General features: G+C 42.8%; 1 protein-coding gene across 1 annotated transcript in view; it reads left to right on the top strand.

The window, feature by feature from the left end:
* Odad2 (outer dynein arm docking complex subunit 2) overlaps positions 1-25,569 on the top strand; it is a 146,391-nt gene that overhangs the window by 55,561 nt on the left and 65,261 nt on the right. Inside the window, exon 16 of the mRNA XM_055629327.1 lies at positions 16,803-16,917. Within this exon, the coding sequence (XP_055485302.1) occupies positions 16,803-16,917 (115 nt within the window). The remainder of the gene's footprint in view (positions 1-16,802; positions 16,918-25,569) is intronic.

Here is a 25,569-nt window from a genome sequence, read left to right as displayed (position 1 = left end):
CACACACACACACACACACACACACACACACACACACACACACACACGGTGCATGGGTGTGTACCATGAGAACCCACGTTCATTCCAGAATGCACAGTTTAAAGAAGCCTGACAGTGGTGGCTCAGGCTTGTAGTCCCAGTGCTGGGGATGTGGAGACAGGTGAATCCCTAGGCTCTCTGCAGGTCAGCCTAGACTACTTGATGAGATCCAGGCCAGTAAGAGAGCCTGCCTCAGTGGTGGCCAGTATCAGAAACACAACACCTAAAGTTGGCCTCTGGCCAAGTACACATGAACATGCCCATATGTGCACATGAAAGAGAGCCAAAAGGAGCAGAAGGTGAGGGCTTAGATTTTTCTCCACACCTCCTTCACTTAGGGTTCTTAAACACCTTCACCTCCAACCCCCAACGTTAGGTAGGAGATTAGTAGGAAATTGGACCTCCTTTATATCTACCCCCTGCTGATTAGAGTAGATGGGTCTTTAGGGGATTACCGAACCCAGTTGTCAGGGTATCAGCAGTCCAGTTCTAAGGCCAACAACAAGCCGCAACACACGTCAGCACGATTCAGAAGATCAGGACGAGTCAGCAAAAGCCGCAAGACTCATTTGTGTTGCTCTGAGAAGCTCTCTGGGATGTTTCCCTCTGCGAAGTCAAGTGTCGAAACACGAAGATCAATGCAGTGAGAGCCCATCCACGCTTGTTCTCAGCCGGCCAAAGTCATGCCCTTTGCCCGAGAGAGCTCACAGCAAAACACCACATGTCCTCTCACAAGACAGCTTGCTACAAAACATCACGTGAGAAAACTGAGTCTTCACCGAAACCAGAAACTTCCACTTCAAGAAGGTACACAGGAGACAGCCGAGCTGATAACGTGCTTGCCCTGAAAGCATGAAAATCTGGGTTCCAACCTCAGAGCCCACGTACACCCAGGCGTTGTGGCATACACTTGAAGTCCCAGCCAGGCAGATCCCAGAAGCTCCCTGTCTGTGTAGTAAAGCACCTGGCAAACTGGCTCTGTTTCAATAAGCAAAGTAGATGGTGTCCTGAAGAAGAACATTTGGGGGTCATCTCTAGCCTCCACACACACGTGCACACATGTACTTGAGCACACACACAATAGAAAGAAAACAATTATTGAGCTAAACACCTGGGCACAAAGAAAATACAATAAATATAACAGAATAGTCAGGAATGTGGTCTCCACAAAATGAAATGAAAAGAACAAAGGTGATAGTCAAATGCAAGGAGATCTAATGAACGGTTGTGTGCAAGCTGGAACACGCTGGCACATGGGCTTGGGATGGGTAGGTATGCTTCTGCTCAGAAAGCACGTGGGGCTGAGTTCTAATGCCCAGGACTACTTAACACAAAGCCAAGTGAGGGAGCACGGGGCTGTGTCCCCAGCGGGTAGGGTAGGAGGACTCCAGGGGCTCACTTGCCAGCCAGTATAGCCAAAGTACGAGTTCCTCATTTAAAAATGAGCCTCTCCTTCCCTGTAAACCTCCATCATGTTTGACTCTCCCTACATTGTATTGTGTTTGGATAATTGCTCTTCCTCTCACCTTGGGACCCACTGTGACCTTGAGAAACTTTCTCCTGGTAAATTGTGTCTTCAGGAGGAATGTTTGTTTCTGCAGAAGTCCAGCATGCTGGAGTCATCACCTTTACAACATGGCAGCAACGCCAAGGGGAGCTAGAAGGCCCCTTTTAGAGACAGAAAGGGGAATTCCTACTGTGGCTACATGACCTTGGTTGGGATTGGCTGGTGCCCATGGAGGTTATGTGACTCAGGACTTAGGTGCTTTTCAAACCAGTAGTTCAACAATCTTATCTTCCCTAGACCGGATGTCTTGGCTGTTTCTGATTGGTTGCACCTTTTCTGTGTTTTTTCCTATAACTCTTAGGCCTGTTTTGTCTAGCAAGACAACAAAGCTTGTCATGGAGTTGGTCAGGCTTATTAGGCTCTCTCAAAGTCACAAGTAAGGGCAGCTGATGCTAAGCCTGTGAAATATTAAGTAATGAGGAACAGAGAAACTGTCAGGTTCAAGAGCTGTGAAATATGAGATGACTTGAGTGTGAGTCGTAATGAAGAGTGGGAGTTAAAGACAGCTGTCAAATGTTCCACTCCCAGATGCGGGGAATACATCCAGGGAAATAGCAAGGGAGGCTAAGCTTCACAACGCAAGACAGTTTGTTACACATCAGAAACATAATCCATACGCAAGCATAGGGTAGCCACTCAGCAGGCACTCGCTACCCAGCAAATGATGATGAGTTTGACTGCAGTTGTGTAGATATTGAAATTCCTGTGGATCGACTCGGCCAAGGCTGCTGGTCAATCTGATGTTCATGTCTAAAGCTTAGGATGAAGACTTGAGATTGGCATCAAGGGTAGCCACGACCTAGTGACTGAATCAAGAGTGACAAGAAAGACCAGTAAAAGGTGAAGTGTGTCTAGTTTTTAAGGAAAATGATAAAAAAAGCCTAGAGTTGTGAGGGAAGCTAGACAGAGTATTGAAAGAGATAGGTAGGTAGATAGATAGATAGATAGATAGTAGATAGATTGATAGGTCATAGATTGATTGATAGATGAAAGAAAATGGCAGGGAAAGAAATTGATCAGAGTGTCTAAAGTGCTTTTCTTGTGCAACTTTCTGTGTGTGCTCTGGTTTTCCCACAAGTGTTTTTAGAAATTCACTAAGGCAATTTTAGAAGACAGTATTTTAAGTCTGGTAAAAATCCAAACAATATTACTCTTGGCATCATATTTCAGACATGGCTATTATTGCTAGAGTTTTTTGATTTATAGCTTCTTTAAGCTATAAGCTGAATGTGAGGAAACAGTAAACATGTCTTTTCTGTGCTGATTGTACATAATTCATGGGTAAGGAACTCGTTTTGATGAACAGCAGCTGTACCTGTTAGTGATTCATGGCTGTGGCTTAGACTCAGGCGCATAACTGTCTAAACATGTACACTCTCGGCAGCCTGGCTAACTGCAGTGTAGCGCAAGGAAAGCTCTATGCCATCTTATTAACAACAGTCTGGTCGCTGAACCATGAGACCTCTCACGAAACGCTTGTATAAAATTCCATTGACTTTTTCAGTTCCGTGACAATAACCTCAGATGTTTCCTATTGATTAGGTGTCCCCTTGAGATGCTTAAAATACCTGTGACTGGGCAGATTTGTTTATGCTAAACTTTCCTTAACTTATTTTTGTCTCTCTTGTGCGTATGACGTGTAGGCACATTTGTGTGTGTGACTATCAGTGTGAGCATACAACAGCATGCCCGTGAAAGCCCAAAGACAACCTTAGCAAGCGTCAGTCTTTAGGAGTCATTTCCTAAGGCGGGGTCTCTAATTGGCCTGGAAGCCCGGCACGTAGAGTAGCCTAGCTGGACAGAAAGCCTCACGGGTTCCTCAGTCTGCCTTCCAGCACTGTAATTACGAGGACACACCATCACACATCCAACTTGTTTTTCTTTTGACATGGGTTCTAGGGATCAAACTCAAGCCCTTGCAAGAGAAGCACCTTTATGACTGTCCTAGTCGCTTGGGTGCCATGGCCAAGGCTACTTTTAAGAGAAAACATTTTCTGGGGCTCACAGTTCCAGAGGGGTAGCGCCCTTGACCATCATGGTGAGGAGCATGGCAGCAACAGGCATAGTGTCGGAGCAGTAAATTAGAGCTTATGTCCTCATCCACAGGCAACAAAGCCAAGAGAGATAAGCGGGGGGTGTCTCCAGACTTTTGAGACCTCAAAGTTTGCCCCTCAGTGACACATGGCCTCCAAGAAGGCCACACTTCCTAACCCTTCCCAAACACTTCCATGATTTGGGAACTAAATGTTCAAATATGAGCCTATAGGGGTTGTTCTAACTCAAACCACCATGCTAACTGAGCCATCTCTCCAGCTTTTGATGGCTTCTTTATATCCTAATAAAGGATAGAATTTTTTTTTACTCTCTAGCATTGGTATAGAAATGTAACTTTCAACATATTATAGAGTTTTAGGTCCTTTCTTCAGAGCTCCTGTGGCTCAGGTCTTTCCACTCATTATTTTTTTGTGCGTTTGATTTCTAAAACTGAAACTGGTTTAACAAGCTTGTGTTCCCATCTATATCCTCCTTCCTAACTTGTGGCTTTGTCTTCTTAAGGCAGAAGCTGTACTATTTGGTGCATAAATTCTAATTGTTGTAGGTTGTGGCTTTTAACGTTCATGTTGCTGTTCTTGGCTCCTGGTTACTGCATATTTGGAGTTGTTTTATGCTTTGCATGGCATTAGGACGTCACTGCAGCCTTCCTGATTGTTTGCTTGCCTGTTAGTTACATCTTAGGCTAGGCTTCTCCTTAGTGAACTTTACCCATCTATTGTATATAGTATGTGTGTGAGTCTTGTTTGGAGAGCTGAATTAAACTAAGACTTAGTTCAGGAAGTGAATTAAGCCATTCACAAATGTTAATCAACATGACGAAAATATTTGGGCTCAATGAATGTCAGACTTTTAAATTAGTTGTATTCTGTAGAATTTGATGTGGTTCTTTATCTGGTTTATGGTCTTTACAATTCGTTGTTTTTATTTAGGATGATTTGTTTTTGTTCTAGTTGTTCTTACCCCAACAAATTCTCTCACTGGACTTTGAGCTCTCTGATTTTGCTAGACTGGCTGGCTGACAAGCCTGTGGGACTCTACCTGTCTTCATTCCCCAAGTTCGTGCCCGAGCAGGTTACACCACTCCTGAATTTTATACGAAGCCAGGTGGATCTGAATCTAGGTCCTCATGCTTGTGAATTGAACACATCAGCAACAACTGAGCTGTCACTGCTGCTCCTGCTGGCATTTTTTTTTTATTCACATCTGTACAATAAATCCATAGGTCTGCTTTATTTTCTTTTGTCCTTCCATGATTTATCACATGATACTTAGTGTTACTATTCAGATATTACTCTTCCAACCTGTGCTCTACCGTATATCTGCACACAGCACATACTAACCATTGGGTTCTTGCTGAAGTGCTGGTCTTATTTTAATTATTTAGAGCTTGTCTTCCAGTAGAGTCATCAAAGGCGGCTAGTGGTGACTATTGGGTTAGGACTGGCTTTAAATGCATGCTTCAAAGGGGGCCTGATTAGCTGAAACATCTTTGGCTCTCACTCTCTTTCACTAAATTTAACTATGCTGCCCTTGTTACTTTGACAGAGGTCCTGGACACCTGCTTCTGGACAGTGCCTCCTAGCATGACATAGACAATGAGCCCATAAAAATCCCAGCCTTATGGTTGTCTGAACAAGACTGGCATCATGACACCAGGAGACATGACAATATGGACATGTCCCTGCCCCTACATTTTCCTCCCATACATACTGAAATGAGTATTTGTTGAGCCAACTGTCACAGGGCCCAGTGTCATGTGATCAGGTAGTGAAAGCCTCTTCATACAGCAAACACAAGGATAGAATTAAAGCTATGATGGGATGGAGAACTCTTAAGTTTCCTACGTTCTGTGGTTCAAATATAATTATGCTGCGTTTATATGGCTTTAAACGACTTTTGCATTGGTTTATTTGTTCTTTTTAAAGGAAAAATGCCTAACTATGCTTGTATGTATCCAGAAGAGATTTAATCCCTCTATGGCTTCCCCGATGCCCTTGTTGCTGTAAAACCAGTGTCTGTGAGCTTTTAGGGTTTACACAAAGCATACAGTAAGTACATGATTTGTTTATAATCATAACATTTTTCTTTATTTTGCAGTTTCTTCATTTTTTATTTCTGTGCTTTTAAAAGCATGTAGATGAAATTTAAATACAAAAATATAGGTCTAATTTTTATTTTATTTAATTTATATGTATGGTGTATTGCCTGCCTTCATGTCTGTGCACCACTTGTAAGCCCAGTGTCCCCAGAGGATAGAAGAGGGCATCAAAGGCCCTAGAACTAGGTTTATAGATGGTTGTGAGCTGCCATGTGGGTGCTGGGAACTGAACCCAGGTCCTCTGGGAGAGCAGTCAGTACTCTTCACCACTGAGCTATCTCTCCAGCCCGAATTTCATTATCTTTAAAAATATATTTATTTTATTTTATTTTATTTTATTTGTTTGTGTGTGTGTACGCGCGCGTGCGTATGTGCAGGTGAGTGCTTGTGTCTACAGTGGTCAGAAGTGGCCTCCAGATTCCCCTAGGGCTGGATTCCCAGGCAGTTGTGAGCCACCAGATGTGGGTGCTAAAAACTGAATCCGGGTCCCCCAGGCACTCTCAGTCGCTGAGCCAGCCAGCCTCCATTTTCCTTTCAAACAGGCGCTGCACGCATTCAGCTTTAGGAGGGAGTGGGTGTCGTTTCTGCACATTAAACAAGTCAGTCGTTGCACATATGTAGGTCAGCAGCTGCAGAGGCGGCCGACTCAGGGTCCTCCCTCTCGTGCAAGAAGACCTGTGGACACAGTGAAGAAACAGTAAGTCCTTAACCTGTGATGTGCACGCAGGAAGGCACAGCTGAACACACGAGTGAGCTATCGGAATGAAGCAAAGGATGGTAACACTATCCTCAGCTCTGCTGGCTCCACCACGGCCCGCCACAGACATCCGTCTTCTGTCTTGTCCTTCTGGCTGTTTGGTGCCTTGCTGTCTTTAAGAAGGCCGTGCTACAGACTGATTTCATTTCTACTGCAAACGTGTGTGAGAGGAAGCCGTCGTGGGTGCCGGTTTTGTCTGGTTTTTCTTGTTCCAGAGTGACGGGCTGTCTTTTGCTGATTCAGTCTGATGAGTTTGAACAGCTGTGTGCATCCACCTGGCCCCCACCCACAGGGCATACAGAATGTGCCCTTCCCCCCTGCAGGGCTACCGCTGATGGTTAAATTAGTTTTTATGCTGATCTAGCAAGCACCTGCTTGATTTCTGGCTCACTTCTGCACATCGCAGTGAGGCGTTGTGTTACGGAGTAGATTGTTAGGAAGTGGTTGTGGATTTTTGAACTCCTCCCAGTGTCAAGCACCAGACTGTCAGTTTTCTTTCAGATCAGTCTACTTGGATGAAATGGTAAGCTGCTTGTGGGGCTCATTTCTATTCTCTGATAATGATACGGAGTAACTTCCCTGTTATCCACATGGAAATCCTTTTTTTTGTAGTTTCCATGTTAATTTGAATAAGTCATTGAGATATTCTGGATGCACACTCAGGCTGTCTTTTGAATAGCAATTTGTAATTTGATGAAGTTGAATTTATTGCTTTTTAATTTTATTGCTAGTGGGCTTTATAACTTAGAAATGAGCTGGGTTTTTGTTTTTGTTTTTCTTTAAATGGAAAAGGTCAAAGTTAATATTTCCCTCAAGCTCCAGGTCTCCCAGTCTCATTTGTGACCCTGACTTGGCACCTTGGTTGTGAAGTGACTGGTTAGGAAGAAAGGCCTCATGCAGCTGTGCCCTGATTTCCTTACATTCAGTTTGCAGGCATTTCATGGTTTTGTAACTTAGATGCATTGGGCTATGTTTGGATTTCTAGATAAAATTTTGTATCATTTTATCTTAATTTTTATAAAAAACAATTTTAATAACTTCTTGGGATTACTGATTAATTTTGAGAAATGTAAAAAAAAAAATTTAAATTTTGAAACCGGAGCACGTTCTGACTAATAGTTGGAACCCTTAGGATGGACTGGGTACCATAGCAGACTGCCTTGTGGGGTAAGCTGCTGCCCATTCAGAAAATCCAGGTCCGAGTCTGCCACAGACAAGATTCAGCTGCCTTCTTTGCCAGGAGCGTTTGATCTCTCAGCCTGGCACTCGGTGATACCTTTTCTTGTGCTGGGTAAGGCAGCTGCTTTTGCCTCAGGTCAACTAACTTCCGACCTTCGAGACATAGCTGGGGCACACTGGGTGCCTCCCATAGTGATGCCCTTCAAGTGGTTAGGTTCCCGTCACCGTCGTCTGCTGCCCAGGCCAAAGAGAGCAAGAGTGAGGGTACTTCCGCTATTTTCCTAGGATGGTACTGAGATTGTGAACATGTGTCTAGTATCTCCATTCATCGGAATGTTTCATTTTATAGCTATTAATATAGAAAATAACGTAGGAAATGTGCATTTTTAATACTTTCCTAAGTATCTATTATGTTATTGTGATTAGTAATTATTTAAAATCTTTCCCCAGTCATTGTAAGCTTTGATCATTTTTGGCACATGCCATAATGGCCTGCACATTAAATCACATTATCTACAAATCATGACAATTGGCTTCCCAACCCTCACCAGTGTGCATGCCTTTCATACCCTCACTATTTGCCTTTATTTTTCTTGTCTTACCAAATAGTCCAGAACTTTATTTCCTGTGCAGTGAGAGCAAGCCTTTCTTAACTGTTGCTGACCTTGAGGAGAAAACATGAATGTTCACATTTTGTGTGGCACTGTATATTTGTGTTTTGTTGCTGTCTTTGATAATGCTCAAATTTCCATGTATGCCTAGTGTCAGTTTTGTTTTTGTTTTGTAAATCACAAATACATTTTCAATTCAGCAAAAATAGTTTTGTTTTTTTTTTATACCTCTACTGAGATGATCAGATCCTTTTTACTTTGCTCTGTTGATTAATTTTGAAAAGTTGAGCCCATCTTCCATGCTTCCGCTGTCTTAGCTACTTTTCTATCGTTATGACAAAACACCTCAAGCAAAAGCAGCTCAGGAAAAGGGTTTATTCCATCCAGGGAAGTTAGGGCAAGAGCGTGGGGACAGCAACTGATGCAGAGGCCATGGAAGGGTGCTGCTTTCTGGTTTGCTCCTCACAACCTGCTCAGCCTGCTTTCTTGTAGAACCCACGACCACCAGCCGGGGGTGGCGCCACCCACAGTGGACAGGGCCTTTCCACGACAATAAGTAGTAAAAAAAGATGTCCTTCAGGCCTGGCTACGACTCTGTCTTGTGGAGGCAAGTTAGATGATTCTAACTTCTGCCAACCATCACACACTGACCACATAGCATCGTGTCCTCTTCACATTTTCTTGCATCCAGTTTGATGGTACTTTGTATCTCATGCTTACACATAGGTAGATGCTTTGGTTCATTTTATTTTCTCTGCTAGTTGGTCAAGTTTTTGTTTCTGTATTATGTGGGTGATGCTGAGAAAACAATTTTCACCTTATTTCTGATAGAATGTGCACGTGATTATTCACTACTTAATATTTGATGTAATTTACCAGTGTTTGATTTCGTAAACTATGAGTTATTTTCTTTATTAGATGTGGCTTTTCTACTTTATCTTGGGTTAGTCTTGGTAACTTCTGTTTCTCAAGAAATTTTATTTCATTTTATTAGCTTAATTTATTAACATGAATTGCTTATTCTCTCTCCCTTATCTGGAAGGCTCACAACCCACTTGCCTTTTTTGGTTTTTGACAATTTCATGTACGTGTACAACATACTATGATGACAGTTCCCCACTTTATCCCCTGGTATCTCTTCTCCTTTCTACATAAGCCCAACTGAACTCCAGTGGCTACGCTGTTAAACAAAATGGCAGCTCCTCTTTATTCAATTATTAAGTCAAAAACGACCTTCCAGACAGGTGGGGGCTCATAGCTACTTTCTCTATTCAGGATGGGAAGTTGGAAGCCTAAATCTTATGCAGGTATCCAGAGCTGCCTCATGCCCGTGGTTACAACGGCTGTGTCCTATCTGGATGACAGTTTCATGACACTTCCTGCCATCCTTTGGCTTTTAAGATCTCTCCATGCCTCCTTCCATGATTTTTCTAGTGTATACGTGTGCCCTTGTGCGTGTGTGTCTGCTTGATACAGATGTCCCGTTTTGGGCTGAGTGCTCAATAGTCGTTTATTCTCAGCAGTCTGGCCTGATAGGAGTGTTTACATTAGCTATCACCCTCTGGGGAAAAAAAATGTGCGTCTCTGCCCCAGGCTGAGCACTGCATGGTGTAAACATAAATATTTAAAAGACTGCTTGACAGGGCATCGGTTGAGGGAAGTAATGGTATGTTCTTCTTAGCCTAAGACACAGGCTGAGGCTGCCAGACGAGTGCTCTGTCCTGTGGAGAGAGCCTACCACACAGAGGTTGGACACACCCCAAATAGCGGCACCACTATGGCAGCAGTGGGCATATCTACCCTGGCAAGTACCTAGTTTTAAAATTGACTTGTATGTGATTGCTGTATTCCATGCTATTTTGCAAAACAAAAGAGAACTTATGACAGAAGCATGTCACAAAGAAACCTGAAATGTGTGTTCTCTGGCCCCTTACAGAATAAACTTGTCAATACTCAGTCCGCTCTAGTAATTTAGTAATTGTATTCTTCGTTGACTTTGTTGATTTTGTTTTTATTAGTTTTGTTGTTGTTGTTGTTAATTTTGCCTTCATTTTTTGCTTCCTTTTCTGGTCCTTTAAGGTAAAAGCTATATTGTTGAATCATTTTTCTTTCTTACATAATCATTTAAAGTTTTGCGTTTTCCTCTATGTGTTATTTTAGGATCATCTGCAAATTTCGGGTCTGTTTTAATTTTCATCTAGCTCAAAATATTCACCATTATTTTCTATTTAAAATCCTTAACGTTAGAGAAATATATGGACATACAATAATTGTAAATGTTTATGGGGTTAGTATGATGACCCAAAAATATATAGTGATGAAGTCAGGATAATTTTAAAAAATATTTTTTGAGATTAACTTTCTTTTGTACTTGTTTTGCTGGGATGAATGTCTGTGCACCACATGTGTGCTCGGTGCATGTGGAGTTTAAAAAAGTGTTAAATATAGGTGCTACTTTTTATTTTATTTTATTTTACTTTATTTTATTTTATTATTTTATTTTGGCTTTTTATGCCTCTACCTTTCCTCCAGCCCCCTGACCCTAGGTAGAAGAGAAAGAAGGTTGAAGGGTCAGGAGTTGTAGACCTCTTTAGACTCACCTCCTTGGGGCAACTCCAGTCTTGGTAGTCAGGGTATCCATCAGTCCAGCAAACCAGCAACAGCACCTTCGGAACCAGCAGCCCTCCCCTTTCCTCGTCAGTCTCCTTGAAGCACTCCCTTCCTCTCTCTTCGCTCTGGTATTTATACCTTTTCAAAACAGTCTGCAGCTGGCAAAAACCATGCCCTTCACCAAACCACACAAGGCTGTTCCCAGCTCTGGAAAAACTATAAGACATCCCTATATCCCACACCTTGGGATTAAAACAAAAACATGTTTGCTTAACACAACAGAGTTTCTAAAGAAATCAAAACTTCCTTGAAACTTGGGTTACTAAAGAAATCAAAACTTCCTTGAAACTTGGGTTACAAATGGTTGTGAGCTATGGCGTGGGAACTAGGAACCCAAACTGGGTCCTCTGCAGGAACAAGTGTTCCTTATTACTGAGCCACCTCTCCAGACCTGTGTCCTGGTAGTTACTCCCGTCTATTGGACATGTATCATTTCCTTGTGTTGGAAGATTTGAACAGAAAAAACCTTTCCTTTTTCTAAAATGCATATTGAATTGTTGTAAATGACAGACACCTCACTGAACGCTTGAGCTTACTCTTAACTAACTGTATTTTGGTACCCGTCATCTGACCTCCCTGTATCACTCTCCCCCAAGCCCTATTTAATCACTATTCTATTCTTCACTTGCAGGAAGAGAACATTTTCAGTTGTTTTTCTATATATGGCTGAGACCAAATAATATCTTGTTTCAACTGTCTTATTTCCCTTAGTATAATTCCCCACATTTCCATCTATGTTGCTAAAAACTGCAGGCTTCCATTCTTTTTTATGGTGGAATAGTCTTCCGCAGCTGATGGAGACTTCCATTGGTTTCATAGTTAACCATCGTACAAGCGCTGTAATAAACACAGGCCTGGACATTTCTATTTGATCTCTCTGATACTCCATTTGATTTTTTTTTCTTGTACATGAAAGTTAGCAGCTACTGCTTAATTTCTAAGAGTTTCAGTATTTTGCATCTGCCACGTTGTTACCAATTTCTGCTGAAAACAGTAAAGGCAGTGAATACATTTTCTGTGATCTCAGGCTTTTTTTCCTTTCAGTTTTAGTTTTATTGCCCAGGGATCTGGTCTAAATCTGGTCTACTTTGGTAAATATATACTTGCCCTATGGAAATGTATATATTCTTCAGTAGTTTCATGTATCGTTTCTGACGTGACTATGGAAGGGATGTGGCTGAGGGGTAGCCCACTTCCGTAGGCAGGGCCTAGGGGTTCAACCACACCTAAATAAAACAACAAAAATAAACATTAAGCTGGGCCAGATAAATGTATTGTTTGATTTTTCTCTATATTGATTAAATACTTTATTTTACAAACTCCTCAGAAAGGGCTTGTGCTTTTTTTTTTTTTTTTAAATCACAGTTATAGATGTATTTGTAGCGTTTTTCTCTGCGATTCTTTCCCTTGGCCAGCATGAGCCCTCCTCTGTCTTACCTGCTCCTTGCTTGCTTCATTCTCCTGCACTCCCAGGGTTTCCATCATCCGCCGCTCCCCCCTTTTGCATGTGTTCTACTCGCTCTTCTGGAACACTGACTCACCCTCAAGTTATTCAGGTTTCTGTTGCAGTGACAAAATTCCTGAGAAAAAATAATTTAAAAGTGGAAAAGTTTATTTTGGCTCTCAGGTTCCATAGCAGTCTCCACTGGTTTTTAAGCTGTTGCGAAATCCAGCAGATTGGCTCAGGGCACGCGGTGGAGCAGGGGACTTAGTGGAGCCAGGAAACATAAAGAAAGGGAGTGACCGAGAAAGGAAGACAGAGAAGAGAGAATCTTTAGACACGGCTAGCCCTTTAAGAATATGCCCCTTGTCATCTGATTTCTCCAAAGAGGCCCCACTTCCTAGTTTCCACCACCTCCCGATAATGCTGTCACGTTACAAATACAGCCGTTGGCTATGTATCAATTATGCCAGAGCACTCCAGGTCATTTCCCCCAGTCCCCACCTCTGACCATTCATTGACCATGCCCGGGGAGACATTGCATGCTCAGATCATGACTACCGTGATGGGTTGTTCAGACATGTTCCTTCTAAGTCTCCCTTTCAGCCACGGGGATTTCCTATTGTTTCTGTCTTCAGACTCCAATGCTCCACTCCAGGCTGCTGCACGTTGCCCACACTCTCCTCACTCAGTCGCTTCTTCTTCTTCTTCTTCTTCTTCTTCTTCTTCTTCTTCTTCTTCTTCTTCTTCTTCTTCTTCTTCTTCTTCTCTTAAAATTTTGTCAGTGCTTTGCATAATTGCTGAGGCATTCTATGAGTAATAAAGTATATTAAGGTTTTTAAGCTCATAATATCCAACTCACTTTGCATCTAACATGTCATTTTATTTTCATTTTTAAATTTTTTTCTTTAATTAAAAATTTTTATTTGTATTATTTATTACAATTTATTCACTTTGTATCCCAGCTGTAGCCTCCTTCCTTGTCTCCTCCCAGTCCCGTTCTCCCTTCCTCTTCCGCCCACCCCCCGCCCCCCGCCCCATGGCCTCCTCCATTCCACTGATAGAGGAATTCCTCCTCCCCTTCCATCTGACCCTAGCCTATCTGGTCTCATCAGGACTTTGTGGATCCTCTTTCTCTGTATCTCATGTCAGAGACAGCCCCTGCTTCCCTTACTAGGGAGCCCACTGAGCTGCATCATAGCAGGGGGTCTAGGTTATATCTATGTCCTTGGTTGACTCATCAGTCTCTGCAGGTCACCCTGAGCACAGATTTTTTTTTTGGCTATGTTGCTCTCCTTGTGGCACTCCTGTCCCCTCCAGGTCTTTCTGTCTCCCCCTTCTTCCATAAGATTCCCTCCACTCTGCCCAAAGTTTAGCTATGAGTCTCAGCATCTGGTGGGTAGAGTCTTTTAGAGGTCCCTGTGGAAGGCTCCTGTCTTCTTCCCTGTCTTCTACTTCTGATGTCTATCCTGTTTGCCCTTCTGAATGAGAATTAAGCATTTTTCCCTAGGGTCATCCTTGTTATTTAGCTTCTTTAGGAGTATAGATTAGACAGTGTGTTTATCTTATATTATATAGCAAATATTCACTTATAAGTAAATATATACCATTTATGTCTTTCTGCTTCAGAGTTATCTCACTGAGGATGATCTTTTCTAGTTCCATCCATGTGCCTGTAAATTCCATGATTTCCTTGTTTTTAATTGCTGAGTAGTAGTATTCCACTGTGTAAATGTACCACAATTTCTACATCCATTCCTCAGTTGAGGGACATCTGAGGTGTTTCCAGATTCTGGCTATTACAAATAAAGCTGCTATGCACATAGTTGAGCAAATGTTCCTTATTGAATGATGGAGCATCTTTTGGGTACATGCCTATAAATGGTATAGCTGGATCTTGAAGTAGCACTATTCTTAATTGTCTGAGAAAGCACCAGATTGATTTCCAAAGTGGTTGCACAAGTGTACATTTCCACCAGCAATGGAGGTGAGTTCCCCTTTCTCCACATCTTCTCCAGCATGTGTCATTCCTTGAGTTTTTTATATTAGCCATTATGATGGGTGTAAGGTGGAATCTCAGGGTCATTTTGATTTGCATTTCCCAAATGACTAAGGGCTTTGAGCATTTCTTTTTTTAATTTAATTTTATTTTATTAATTACAGTTTATTCACATTATATCGGAGCTGTAACCTCCTCTTCCACCCCTCCCAATCCCACTCTCCTTCCCTCTTCTCCTATGCCCCTCCCCCAGTCCAATGATAGGGGAGGTCCTCCTTCCCTTCCATCTGACGCTAGCTTATCAGGTCTCATCAGAACTGGTTCATCATCTTCTGCTGTGGGCTGGTAAGGCTGCTCCCCCATCAGGTGGAGGTGATCAAAAAGCCAGCCACTGAGTTCATGTCAGAGACAGCCCCTGTTCCCATTATTAGGGTACACACTTGGACACTGAGCTGCCATGGGCTACATCTGTGCAGTGGTTCTAGGTTATCTCCATGCATGGTTCTTGGTTGGAATATCAGTCTCAGAAAAGACCCCTGTGCCCAGATTTTTTGGTTCTGTTGCTCTCCTTGTGGAGCTCCTGTATCCTCCAGGTCTTTCTATCTCCCCCTTCATAAGATTCCCTGCACTCTGCCCAAAGTTTCGCTATGAGTCTCAGCATATGTTTTGATACCATGCTAGATATAGTCTTTCAGAGGCCCTCTGCAGTAGGCTCCTGTCTTGTTCCCTATTTTCTCCCTCTTCTGATGTCCATCCCATTTGCCTTTCTGAATGAAGATTGAGCTGATGCCCAGGCCTGTATCGTGTGTGTGTGTGTGTGTGTGTGTGTGTGTGTGTGTTTCTTTTCAGTTTGTTTATGTGGTGGATTATATTGATGGATTTCGGCATATTGAACCACCCCTGCATGACTGGGATGAAGCCCACTTGGTCATGGTGGATGATATCTTTTATTTTTTTAATTTTTCTTTATTAATCACACTTTATTCACTTTATATCCTCCAGATCCTTCTGCCTCAGTCTCCCAAGTGTGAGATTTCTGGGTGATGGTCATACAGGCCTGGGCATCAGATCACATATATACCTATGTGTTTTGGGGTAGGTATATTCCAGAAGAGAACAGAGGATCCCCTAAAGCTAGAGAGTTTCAGGCATGCAATTGAGAGCCACCTGACTTGGGTGGATGAAAACCAGACTTGAGTGATCTCAGTAGGAGAAGGTATTTTCTAAAGAATCCTTTTCTAAAAAGAAAAAAGGAAAAAAAAAAAAAAGAGGCGGTTTCTAGCTTACCATAGGCTGTTAACATCACCCATCGCATAAAACTGCCCATAACCTCCCCCCCCCCAACTGTTGGATTATACAGGTTTCTGCCCTGCCAAACTCATCTCAAGTAATCAAGTAACGTAGATTTCTTAGAACGACGGTAAAGGAAGGACTCCAATGGCATTTTAAAAGCTAGCCGAATTTACTCTTTTTGGGGCTAAATGCTGCATGTATTCAACCGAACTGGGGAGTAAAAGTCAAAGGGACTGTGATGGCCCTTATCTCTCTCTCCATCCGTTCTGAGTTTCCTGCATCTCAGAACAAAGCCGTGTTTGTGAAGGACGTTAAGGTTTGCTTGGCCTTCTCCTTCGCCCCCAGTACACCGTGGACCTTATTGCAAGGTTCTGTTCGCTGGGCTGACTGATACATAAACAGAAGACAGATGGCGTGGAGATGGCTCAGATGATAACTCATTTTTCAGCTAGTCATGAAGATATTTTGATTACAGTGTGTTTAAGTAATTACAACCCTGTCCGCTGTACTAGGCTTGCTGGGAAGGGAGCACATGGAAAAGCAGTTATGTGTTATTCGTGCCCAGCAAAAGATGCACTGTGGCGTGAGGGTTTTAATTCCTAATGCTATATTAGGACTGCAGGAGTTTAAAATACGTCAGACCTTAGGTGAGTCAATTCAACCGAGACCAAATAAAAAAGGTGTGTCCACAACTCTGAGGTATACATGCTTTGTTTTGGAGAGGCTTTAGATGTTATTATGTGGAAAAAAAAAAAAACAAAAACAAAAAAAAAAAACAAAAAAAAACACCAGTATTTTTACGTAGAGGTAACAGTCTGGGAACAGCTAATTAAGACATCGTGTGGCTTGATTTTAGATTACACGAATCCTAATTGTCATTCAGCGTGCTTTCTGAGTTGCGAGGACGGAAACTAAAATCAGAGGGCTTCAGCACTCAATGGTGTGTGATTCCGCCTGTCCCGGGAGTCCTGATCCAAAGAGACCTCAGCAGAATGCCTGGGGAAAGTTGGAATTGTGCGACTAGGCAGCTGCTTGCCTTTTCCCACCCGTTTACAGGTCGTAGTTCACACCGCTGTTTCTGGCTCCTCCACAGGATAATCGACCGCTTAGACGGAGTTCGCTTGCTGTGGTCCCTGCTCAAAAACCCACACCCAGACGTGAAGGCCAGCGCGGCGTGGGCGCTCTGTCCCTGCATCGAAAATGCCAAGGTAGAAGGGCTTGCAAACCGGCGTGTTCTAGAACATCTGAGCACTTGAATAGCGTCAGCACCAGCTGCAGATTTACCTGAACTCGCCGTTGGTGAGACTGACCTGGGAGAAAAGGAAGGCTAAACATTTATACTAAAATGATTTCCGGCTCTGCTTCCCTCTGGTCGTTGGAAAGATACCACACATATGAATCTAGACAACGGTACCGGCAATGTAGCCTTGCTGAGATGAGAACACTGACGTTCCATTTTCTGTTGCTTACAGGGAGGACAAACCGGGGGCCCTTGGCTGTTTTTCCAGGGTTACGGCAGCAGGAACGGCAGGGTGTCCCTGAAAAGGTCACTAAACATTAATGGCCAGATCCAAAGTTTCTTCATGTGTTGGAAGAATCTGTTTGTTACAGTTATTTTAGTTTTCATCTGTGCATTTTGTTATTTTTCTTCAGATATCCGTCTTCGGCCTTGTTCTCTTTTTGTGGCGCTGGGGCGGAGTCTGGGTCTCATGGGTGCTATGAAGGTGCGCTACTACTGAGCCAGGCGGTAGAGACGGAGTCTCGGTTGCCAAGCTGACCGCAGCTTACAGGCAGGTCTTGGGATCCGCTCCCTCAGCCTTCCTCCCAGGCAGCTGTGATGGTAGGCATGTGCCGGCATACAAAACCACCCCTCTCACACCTTTACTTCACAGTTCCTAATTTCTCCGAAAGACTCTCGCCACTAAGTATCTTCTGAAGAATTAATTTCTATAAAAATGTAGCACGACCCAAATTATCATCCTAAATGTGAAAAGGTGAGGTTTGCTAAGAGTAGATTTTGACTTTGCTGTTGTCAAATCATTATTGAACCATTATTTTTATCACAGCAAAAATAAACAAAAAAATAAAGATCTCAAGTGTCTACCTAGAGGAAAATGAACATTAGAACAACAGTCAATTCATGTTGTATTATACAGCACAGCAACAGAAAATAGGTTTATTTAAGTAATGTGTTCTCAGTGTTGTCGTGTCTTACAAAATGTACTAAACCAGGGGGTGAGTGGCAGTATCTGTATAACATGATTTCTACTAAAATGCAAACAAGACTTAGTATGAAATTTAACTATTACTTAGGAAGCAAGAAAGTAGCCCACTGGTTAAAAATTAACACATCCTGTGCTCGTAGGGTAATTCTTACCAAGCTCCTACACCTGCCATCTCGGCCCTTCATTCATAGATGTTCATAAACATTAAACCAAGAACAAAATATTTAAAAAATATTAATGGTGCTAAAACACAAGCCAAGATTAGCAGAACAAGCTCACAGAGGTAAGGTGAGGCATAAAACACACATTTAAAATTTCAAACACTGAATCTCCTTGCAGATCTAAAGGAGAACAGTGTGTCCAAATAGATGGTTATAACAAAAATTCTGATAAAGGGAAGTTTTTTCTTTTTTTTTTTTTAAAGTGACTTAACAAAACAGCATGGTAGCTCACACCTATAATTCCACAGCTTGGGGAGTCTGAGGCAGGAGGTTCAACATGAGCCCAAGGTCAGCCTGGACTATATATTAAGTTATATATCTACCTGGGCTATGATATGAGATCTTATTTCAAAAAAGCTTGAAACATTATTTAAACAATATATTTAACATTACTACTAAGGTTTGTGTGACCAGATAATTATCTGGAAGATAAGGTCTGGTGATAACCAAGAATGCAAGCAGAGTAAAAACAAAGCAGGATGTGACAGCAAGTGGAAAAGAAGAGGGGAACATAGGCGAGCAATCAGAGTTTTTTGAGGAGCTTCCCTAAGTGAGACTCTCTAAATTGGAACAATCTACAAGTGCCAGTCAGGGAAACCGGCCGGCAAATACCTATACCTGTACACAAATTTAAACATTCGATTCCCAGAAACCAAAGAAACAAAACAGTCACACGAACATTAGGCTTAACAGTGTTTTCTTCTGTTATTTCTCACTAGCTCTCTGAAAAGTTTGAATAATGTATGTTAGTCATAGTCACCCCTCTTTCATCTCCCAGCGTCTCCCAGGCCTACCCCCTTCTACACCCACCTAACTTTGTGTCCTGTTTTTAAAAACCCAGCAAGGCCGACTTGTCTGCCTATGCTGTCCTGGTTGTGTGGCCTTCTGCGGAGCATGGAGGACCTATGAGGGGACATAGCACCTCAGCATATGTTTTGATACCCTGCTGAGTTTCAGAGGCCCTTTGTGATATGCTCCTGTCCTGTTCCCTGTTTTCTTTGAGGACTTGGGATACACCTTTCCTGACCCTTATATCTTTTTTTCTCATTTATTTTATACACTTTGCATCCCTGTAGCCCCTTCCCTCTTTCCCTCACAGTCCTACCCCCCCCTCTCTCTCACTTCCCCCCCCGTCCCTCAGAAAAGAGGAGCTCCCTTTCCCATCCACTCCAGCTCAACAAGTGCATCAGGACTGACCATGTCCTCTTCCCCTCTGGCCTGGCAAGGCAGTCCCACCAGGGGAAAGTGATCTAAAAGCTAGCTAGATGTCCCTCATCTGAATAATGGATAAAGAAACGGTGGCACATTTACACAGTGGAATACTACTCAGCCATTAAAAACAAGGAAAACATGAAATTTGCAGGCAAATGGATGGAACTAGAAAAGATCATCCTGGGTAAGGTCACCCAGATCCAGAAAGACACACATGGTATGTACTCACTTATATGTAGATTTTAGCCATAAAGTACAGGATAAGCAGACCCAAAAAGATTAGTAACAAGGAGGGACTGAGTGAGGATGCGTAAATCTCACTCAGAAGGAGAGAGACCAGACAGAGGTAACGGCTGAACAAGGTAGGAGAAGGGGCACAGAGAGTTAAGAGGGTGGAGATCAGACCTGAGGAGTGAAAAGGTGAGAGGACAGAAAGCTGTAGACAAAAGAAACACTGAGGGTGGGGACATCTCTGTGATGTCCTTAGCCTCTTAGCTGGAGGCCTAAGTCAGGGTAGGCTCCTGGGAGAACATGAGGGAAATTTTGGCCCTTGTATCTTAAAGGTCACTTCACTTCAGTAATCAAGTGTTATCATAAAGAACCTACCTTTATAAATGTGACCTGACCTTTTTTTTTTTTTTTCAGTTTGTAATGTGTTTTCTTTATTCTGCGTTTGTAATGTTTTAACTATAATGTGTCATGGAGAATTTCCTTCCTGGTCTCGTCTAGTTGGTATTCTGTACGCATCCTGTATCTGGGTGGATATCTCTTTCTCTAGGCATGGGGGATTGTCTTCTATGATTTTACCTTAATTCTTGGTGATCACTGAAATTATCCTGCCTGATGTAGAGTCCGAAGGTACGGATGGTACCTTTGTATATTTTACATACAAAGCATTTCCACGTCGTGCTGTTATTACATGCACGTTTTATCCTCTTTCTCATGGACTTCATTTCCAAATCTTCCTGGTTATCTTCTCCTGGGAGTAAGAGAAACAGTCATTTCCATCGTCATGATGTCTGTGCAATCATTGGTTCCTGATTATCCGGCCGGTCTTCTGTTAGATCAGTCTATGGTGGACTCCAGTCAAACGGAAACATTACCCAGCACACTTCTCCTTTAGACCAAAGCTTCCTAGAGAGCAATTCCCCTCAGCCCATTTCTCTTGCATGCTGCCTGCTCTCTGCTCGCTCCCCATCAACTCAGCACAGGACTTTGCAGCCATGTGTTCGTCTTACTCGTTCTGAGGAGGAAGGAGCACGTGAACGGCCATCTCTTTCTGGCACCTTCTGTCACTGACTGTCGGACTCTCCTGCCATGTCCAGTTGTTGCTTAGGCAGCACGAGCATTTGAGGGGTCTTAAGCGAGCCTGGATCATTTGAGACCGCATGAGTGGTGACCAATGAAGCTGCTGCAGCAGCATAGACGGGAACAATTAGCATTGAACCCAACACAGCAGCAGGGTGACTGGGAATTGCAAATGTGAGGAGTACTTGAGAAATACAGTCAGAACTGGTACCTGAAGGGGCGGCTGTGAAGAGGTGGTCAGCAAAGGTATTTTTGTTTGCTTATCTTTGACAATCGGCACGTGTTGCAAGCTTCATCAAACACAGGAGGAATACAATTTTGGGGGCGGGGCAAGATGGTGAATTTGCTTTCATTCAGGTGGAAAAGGCCAGGCATTTAGTATATAAATCTGGAGATGTGTGTGTGAGAGAGAGAAAGAGAAAGAGAGAGGGAGAGGCAAAGACAGAGTCAGAGAGGCAGAGACAGAGAGACACTGAGAGGAGAGAGGAGAAAGAGGAGGGAGGGGAAAGGAGAGGGAGTAGAATAAATGGAGAACCTAGCAACAGTGCAAAGACAAAAAGGAAGTCTGGGGAGTGAGAGCCTGACTAGGAAAGAGGACTGCAAGAAAATACAGGAAAGACCAAATCCAGGAGAGGGATTAGTCAACAGTGTCATTGGCCCAAAGACGGCAATTTAGTGCTTTGACAACGGAAAAGAAGACGCTAAAGGTGAGCTATTTATGGTCAGTGGTCATCGCTTCCTAGTGGGACTTTATACCAGATACTAAAAGATGAGCAATGAAGTGAGAGAAGGAAAAGAGGGGGAAATTAATAGTTCTTTCTAGAAGCTTTGTGACAGGGAGGCTACATGAAAAAAATAGAGAAGATAATTTAGACTTATGTGACATAAGTTCCTCTTATTCATTATGGGAATGGCGTGTATGTCTATCATCTATCAAGTTATCTGTCATCTATCTGTATTTGTTACCTATCTCTCTATCATCTGTCTATCCAGCTGTCTACTAATTGGCCTCCATCCATCCATCATCTGTCTCCTATTATATAGGTAGAGATAGAGTGAGCTTCGACATGGGGAAAGGAAGCTCTGGCTCTTTCTGTGCCTCAGTCTTACAAGTGCATTGAGTAAGCAGTATAAAAATTGTTTGTGGAGGGACATGTCAGTCAAAAGAACAATGCTAGTGTATAAACATCCTGACGGGAGTCCAGTGAATCAAAGGCAAAAGTTTTCTGGGGAGAATCACTGAGAAAGTCACATTCTTTCTCGTCCAGGAAGCAAAGACATGGATTTTCTATGTATGCTTCCCTGTCAATCACAGAGCTGGCTTTGAGTCTTGATTCCGAAGTTAGAAAGTTATCCGCAGGATATAGATTAATGCCCTTATGTGAATTTAACAACTTGAAGCCACACTATCCGAGTCAATTACTAATTTAGCTTTCAATAAGGATTTGGTCTTTCTGGTTGGGTCATAAAGAGAACATTTATATAATATGAATAAATTAAACTCATAGAATTAAAATGCTGTTGTTGTATATCATATATATACATATGACTAAATATGTGATAAAACATCTTAGGTGCAAAAGTAGAAGAGGAAATTAAACATTTTTAAAAAGTGTATTGAGTGATAGCTGAGGGAAAGTTCCAAAAGCATTATTCTAGCATTTGAGATCTGGCCTGGCCTTTGAAGTGGGAGAAAGAAATGGCCTGGTTTGCGAGGGTCAGGGCCTTGTGAGGGTTCCAGAAGGAACTGGCCTTCCGCTTGCATCTTTTGACCACACAATTTATCCTCCCATGGCCAAGGGATACTCGGGAATAGGGTACAAAAGATGTCAGGGAGGCAAGCAGAAAGAACTCATTTATATTTTTTAAAATATAACATATTACTATGTCTACAGACATCAGTCAAGACACAATATAAGAATGTTCTAGCCAGTGAAACTGCCTACAGTGTGGAGAATGTGTTGTTCAGATACGGCCACCAACAGATGCAGGCCCTGTAGGGCCCTTGGGGTATGGCCAACATGATTTTTCTCAAAGCCAAGCATGAACACTCTTGCCCAGGCTGGGTTCTGACTCCTGGCACTTCTCCTGTCTAACCCTCTTGAGCACTGAGATTACAGGTGTGGGCCTCCATGCTGCCTTCATATCATTTTCTTTGGCTGAGTAGTGTTTTACACTTACACGTAGCCACATAGTTATTTATGTAATCAAGTTTCTAGTGTTAAAAACAGAATGAGGTGAAGTGAAGCAAAATCTCCTTGGAGCCTTGAGAATGTTCTTTCATGTAGAAAAAAGTAAAACTACCTATGTCTCCTCAGGAGAATTTTGAGCTTAGGAACGCGGAAGAGTCAGCATAATAGTAATTGTGTGTGACACAGGATATCTTTGACTTCACTACCTTTGGTTATCTGAAGTAACGTGGACCAAGATTCATGTTATTGTGAATTTGCACATGTCTTCTGCTCTGTGATTTCTCCAACCAAAACTTTTTCCATGTGATTATACCCAGTTTTGCACTTTCAGCCAGAGTTTTGTACGCTGTTTTACAGTGTTGACATGAGCTGACATTTTTTGCTGATGAGATCATGAATCCTGAGGGATGGGCAAGGAACTTTGCTTGAGTATGGCAGTAAAGTAAGGGAACTGGAAAAGCCTGGCAGATGCTTCCTGCTTCCTGCCCACTCCCCTACCTACCTACGCCCCTGGCTTCACTGGGGAGCAGGGAAGACGTTTCTCCTTTATTCGTTGGTCTGGAACCCTAGTCTCAGTTTTCACTGGTGACGCTTTTGCAAGCAACCTTACATTTACTAACCCTGAGTCATAAGATTTGATACCATTTTGAAATTAGTGTCATCACTGTTTGGATTCTCCGCTCTGACAGCCAGGCTGCAGAGGCCGGTCGCTGTCTGTCATAGATCGGAGCTGTGGGGAGAGGACAGAAGCACCAGCCCTGCCTCCAGATAAGCTTTGTTAGGAACCTTGCCGCACAACTCAGATGCCATGAAACCCTAGGAAAAGATAGCTGTTCAAAACAAATGTTGCCTAATTTTGTATTGCTGGAACATGTTCATTAGAATAAGCAATCAACTGTGTTGACTGCTTAAGAAAGCAAGATGTTACAAATAAAGCTGCTACAAACATGGTTGAGCAAATGTCCTTGTTGTATACTTAAGCGTCTTTTCAATATATGCCTAGACGTGGTATAGCTGGATCTTGAGGAAGCCTAATTGTCTGAGAAAGCGCCAGATTGATTTCCAAAGTGGTTGTACAAGTTTACATTCCCACCAGCAGCGGAAGAGGGCTCCCCTTTCTCCACATCCTCTCCAGCATGTTTTGTCACTTGAGTTTTTTATCTTAGCCATTCTGATGGGTGTAAGGTGAAATCTAGGGTTGTTTTGATTTGCCTTTCCCTGATGACTAAGGAGATTGAGCAAGTGTTTCCCTGCCATTCTATATCCCTCTACAGAGAATTCTCTGTTTAGCTCTGTACCAGATTTTTTAATTGGATTGCTTGATCTGTTGCTGTTTAACTCCTTGAGTTCTTTATATATTCTGGATATTAGCCCTCTGTCAGATATAGGGTTGGTGAAGATCTTTTCCCAGTCTGTAGGCTGTCGTTTTGTTCTGACAACAGTGTCTTTTGCTTTACAGAAGCTTTTCAGTTTCATGAGGTCCCATTTATTGATTGTTGCTCTTAGAGCTGTGCTGAAGCTGGAAACAGCCCAGATGCCCCTCAGTTGAGGAGTGGATAGAGAAATTGTGGTACATTTACACAATGGAATATTACTCAGCAATAAAACAAGGAAATCATGAAATTTGCAGGTAAATGGTGGGATCTGGAAAAGATCATCCTGAGTGAGTTATCCCAGAAGCAGAAAGACACACACAACATATACTCACTCATAAGTGGATATTAGACATATAATATAGGATAAACATACTAAAATCTGTACACCTAAGGAAGATAAACAAAAAGGAGGACTCTGGCTAAGATGCTAAATCCCCATTCAGAAAGACAAAGAGGATAGACATCGGAGGAGGGAGAAAACAGGGAACAGGCCAGGAGCCTACCACAGAGGGCCTCTGAAAGGCTCTACCCTGCCGGGTATCAAAGCAGATGCTGAGACTCATAGCCAAACTTTGGGCAGAGTGCCGGGAATCTTATGAAAGAAGTAGGAGATAGTAAGACCTGGAGAGGACTGGAGCTCCACAAGGACAGCAACAGATCCAAAAAGTCTGGGCACAGGGGTCTTTTCTGAGACTGATACTCCAGCCAAGGACCACTCATGGAGATGGCCTGGAACCCCTGCACAGAGGTAGCCCATGGCAGTTGAGTATCCAAGTGGCCTCCATAGTAATGGGGACAGGGACTGCCTCTGACATGAATTTAGTGGCCTGCTCTTTGATCACCTCCCCCTCGGGGGAGAGGGGGGGAGCAGCCTTACCAGGCCACAGAGGAGGACAATGCAGCCACTCCTGATGTGACCTGATAGACTAGGATCAGAGGGAAGGGAAGGAGGACCTCCCTTATCAGTGAACTGGGGGAGGGGCATGGGTGGGAAAGAGGGAGGGAGGATGGGATTGGGAAGGGAGAAGGGAGGGAGCTACAGGGGAGATACAAATGAATAAACTGTAATTAATAAAAAAAATAAATTAAAAAAAGCAAGATGTTAAATTTGTTCCAGTGAATGTTTTATATCTTATTAGAAGACACTTACTTCTCCTTATCCATGAGGCAGCCAGTCAGTACAGCTCCAGAATCAAAGATTTCAGTAACTGAGGCAGTGATTTACAATACATGCTGGCATTGCACTTGTCCCATAATTATTAGATTATTAGGTACATGAACAAATGTTGTGCTGTATTTTAAAGGTAATAGTAAAAACTATTGACT

Source organism: Psammomys obesus, unplaced genomic scaffold (assembly GCF_907164565.1).
Source record: "Psammomys obesus unplaced genomic scaffold, mPsaObe1.curated_primary_1811, whole genome shotgun sequence".
NCBI classification, from domain to species: domain Eukaryota; kingdom Metazoa; phylum Chordata; class Mammalia; order Rodentia; family Muridae; genus Psammomys; species Psammomys obesus.
The sequence above is the reverse complement of the archived record's forward strand: the minus strand, read 5'-3'. Positions and strand labels throughout refer to the sequence as shown.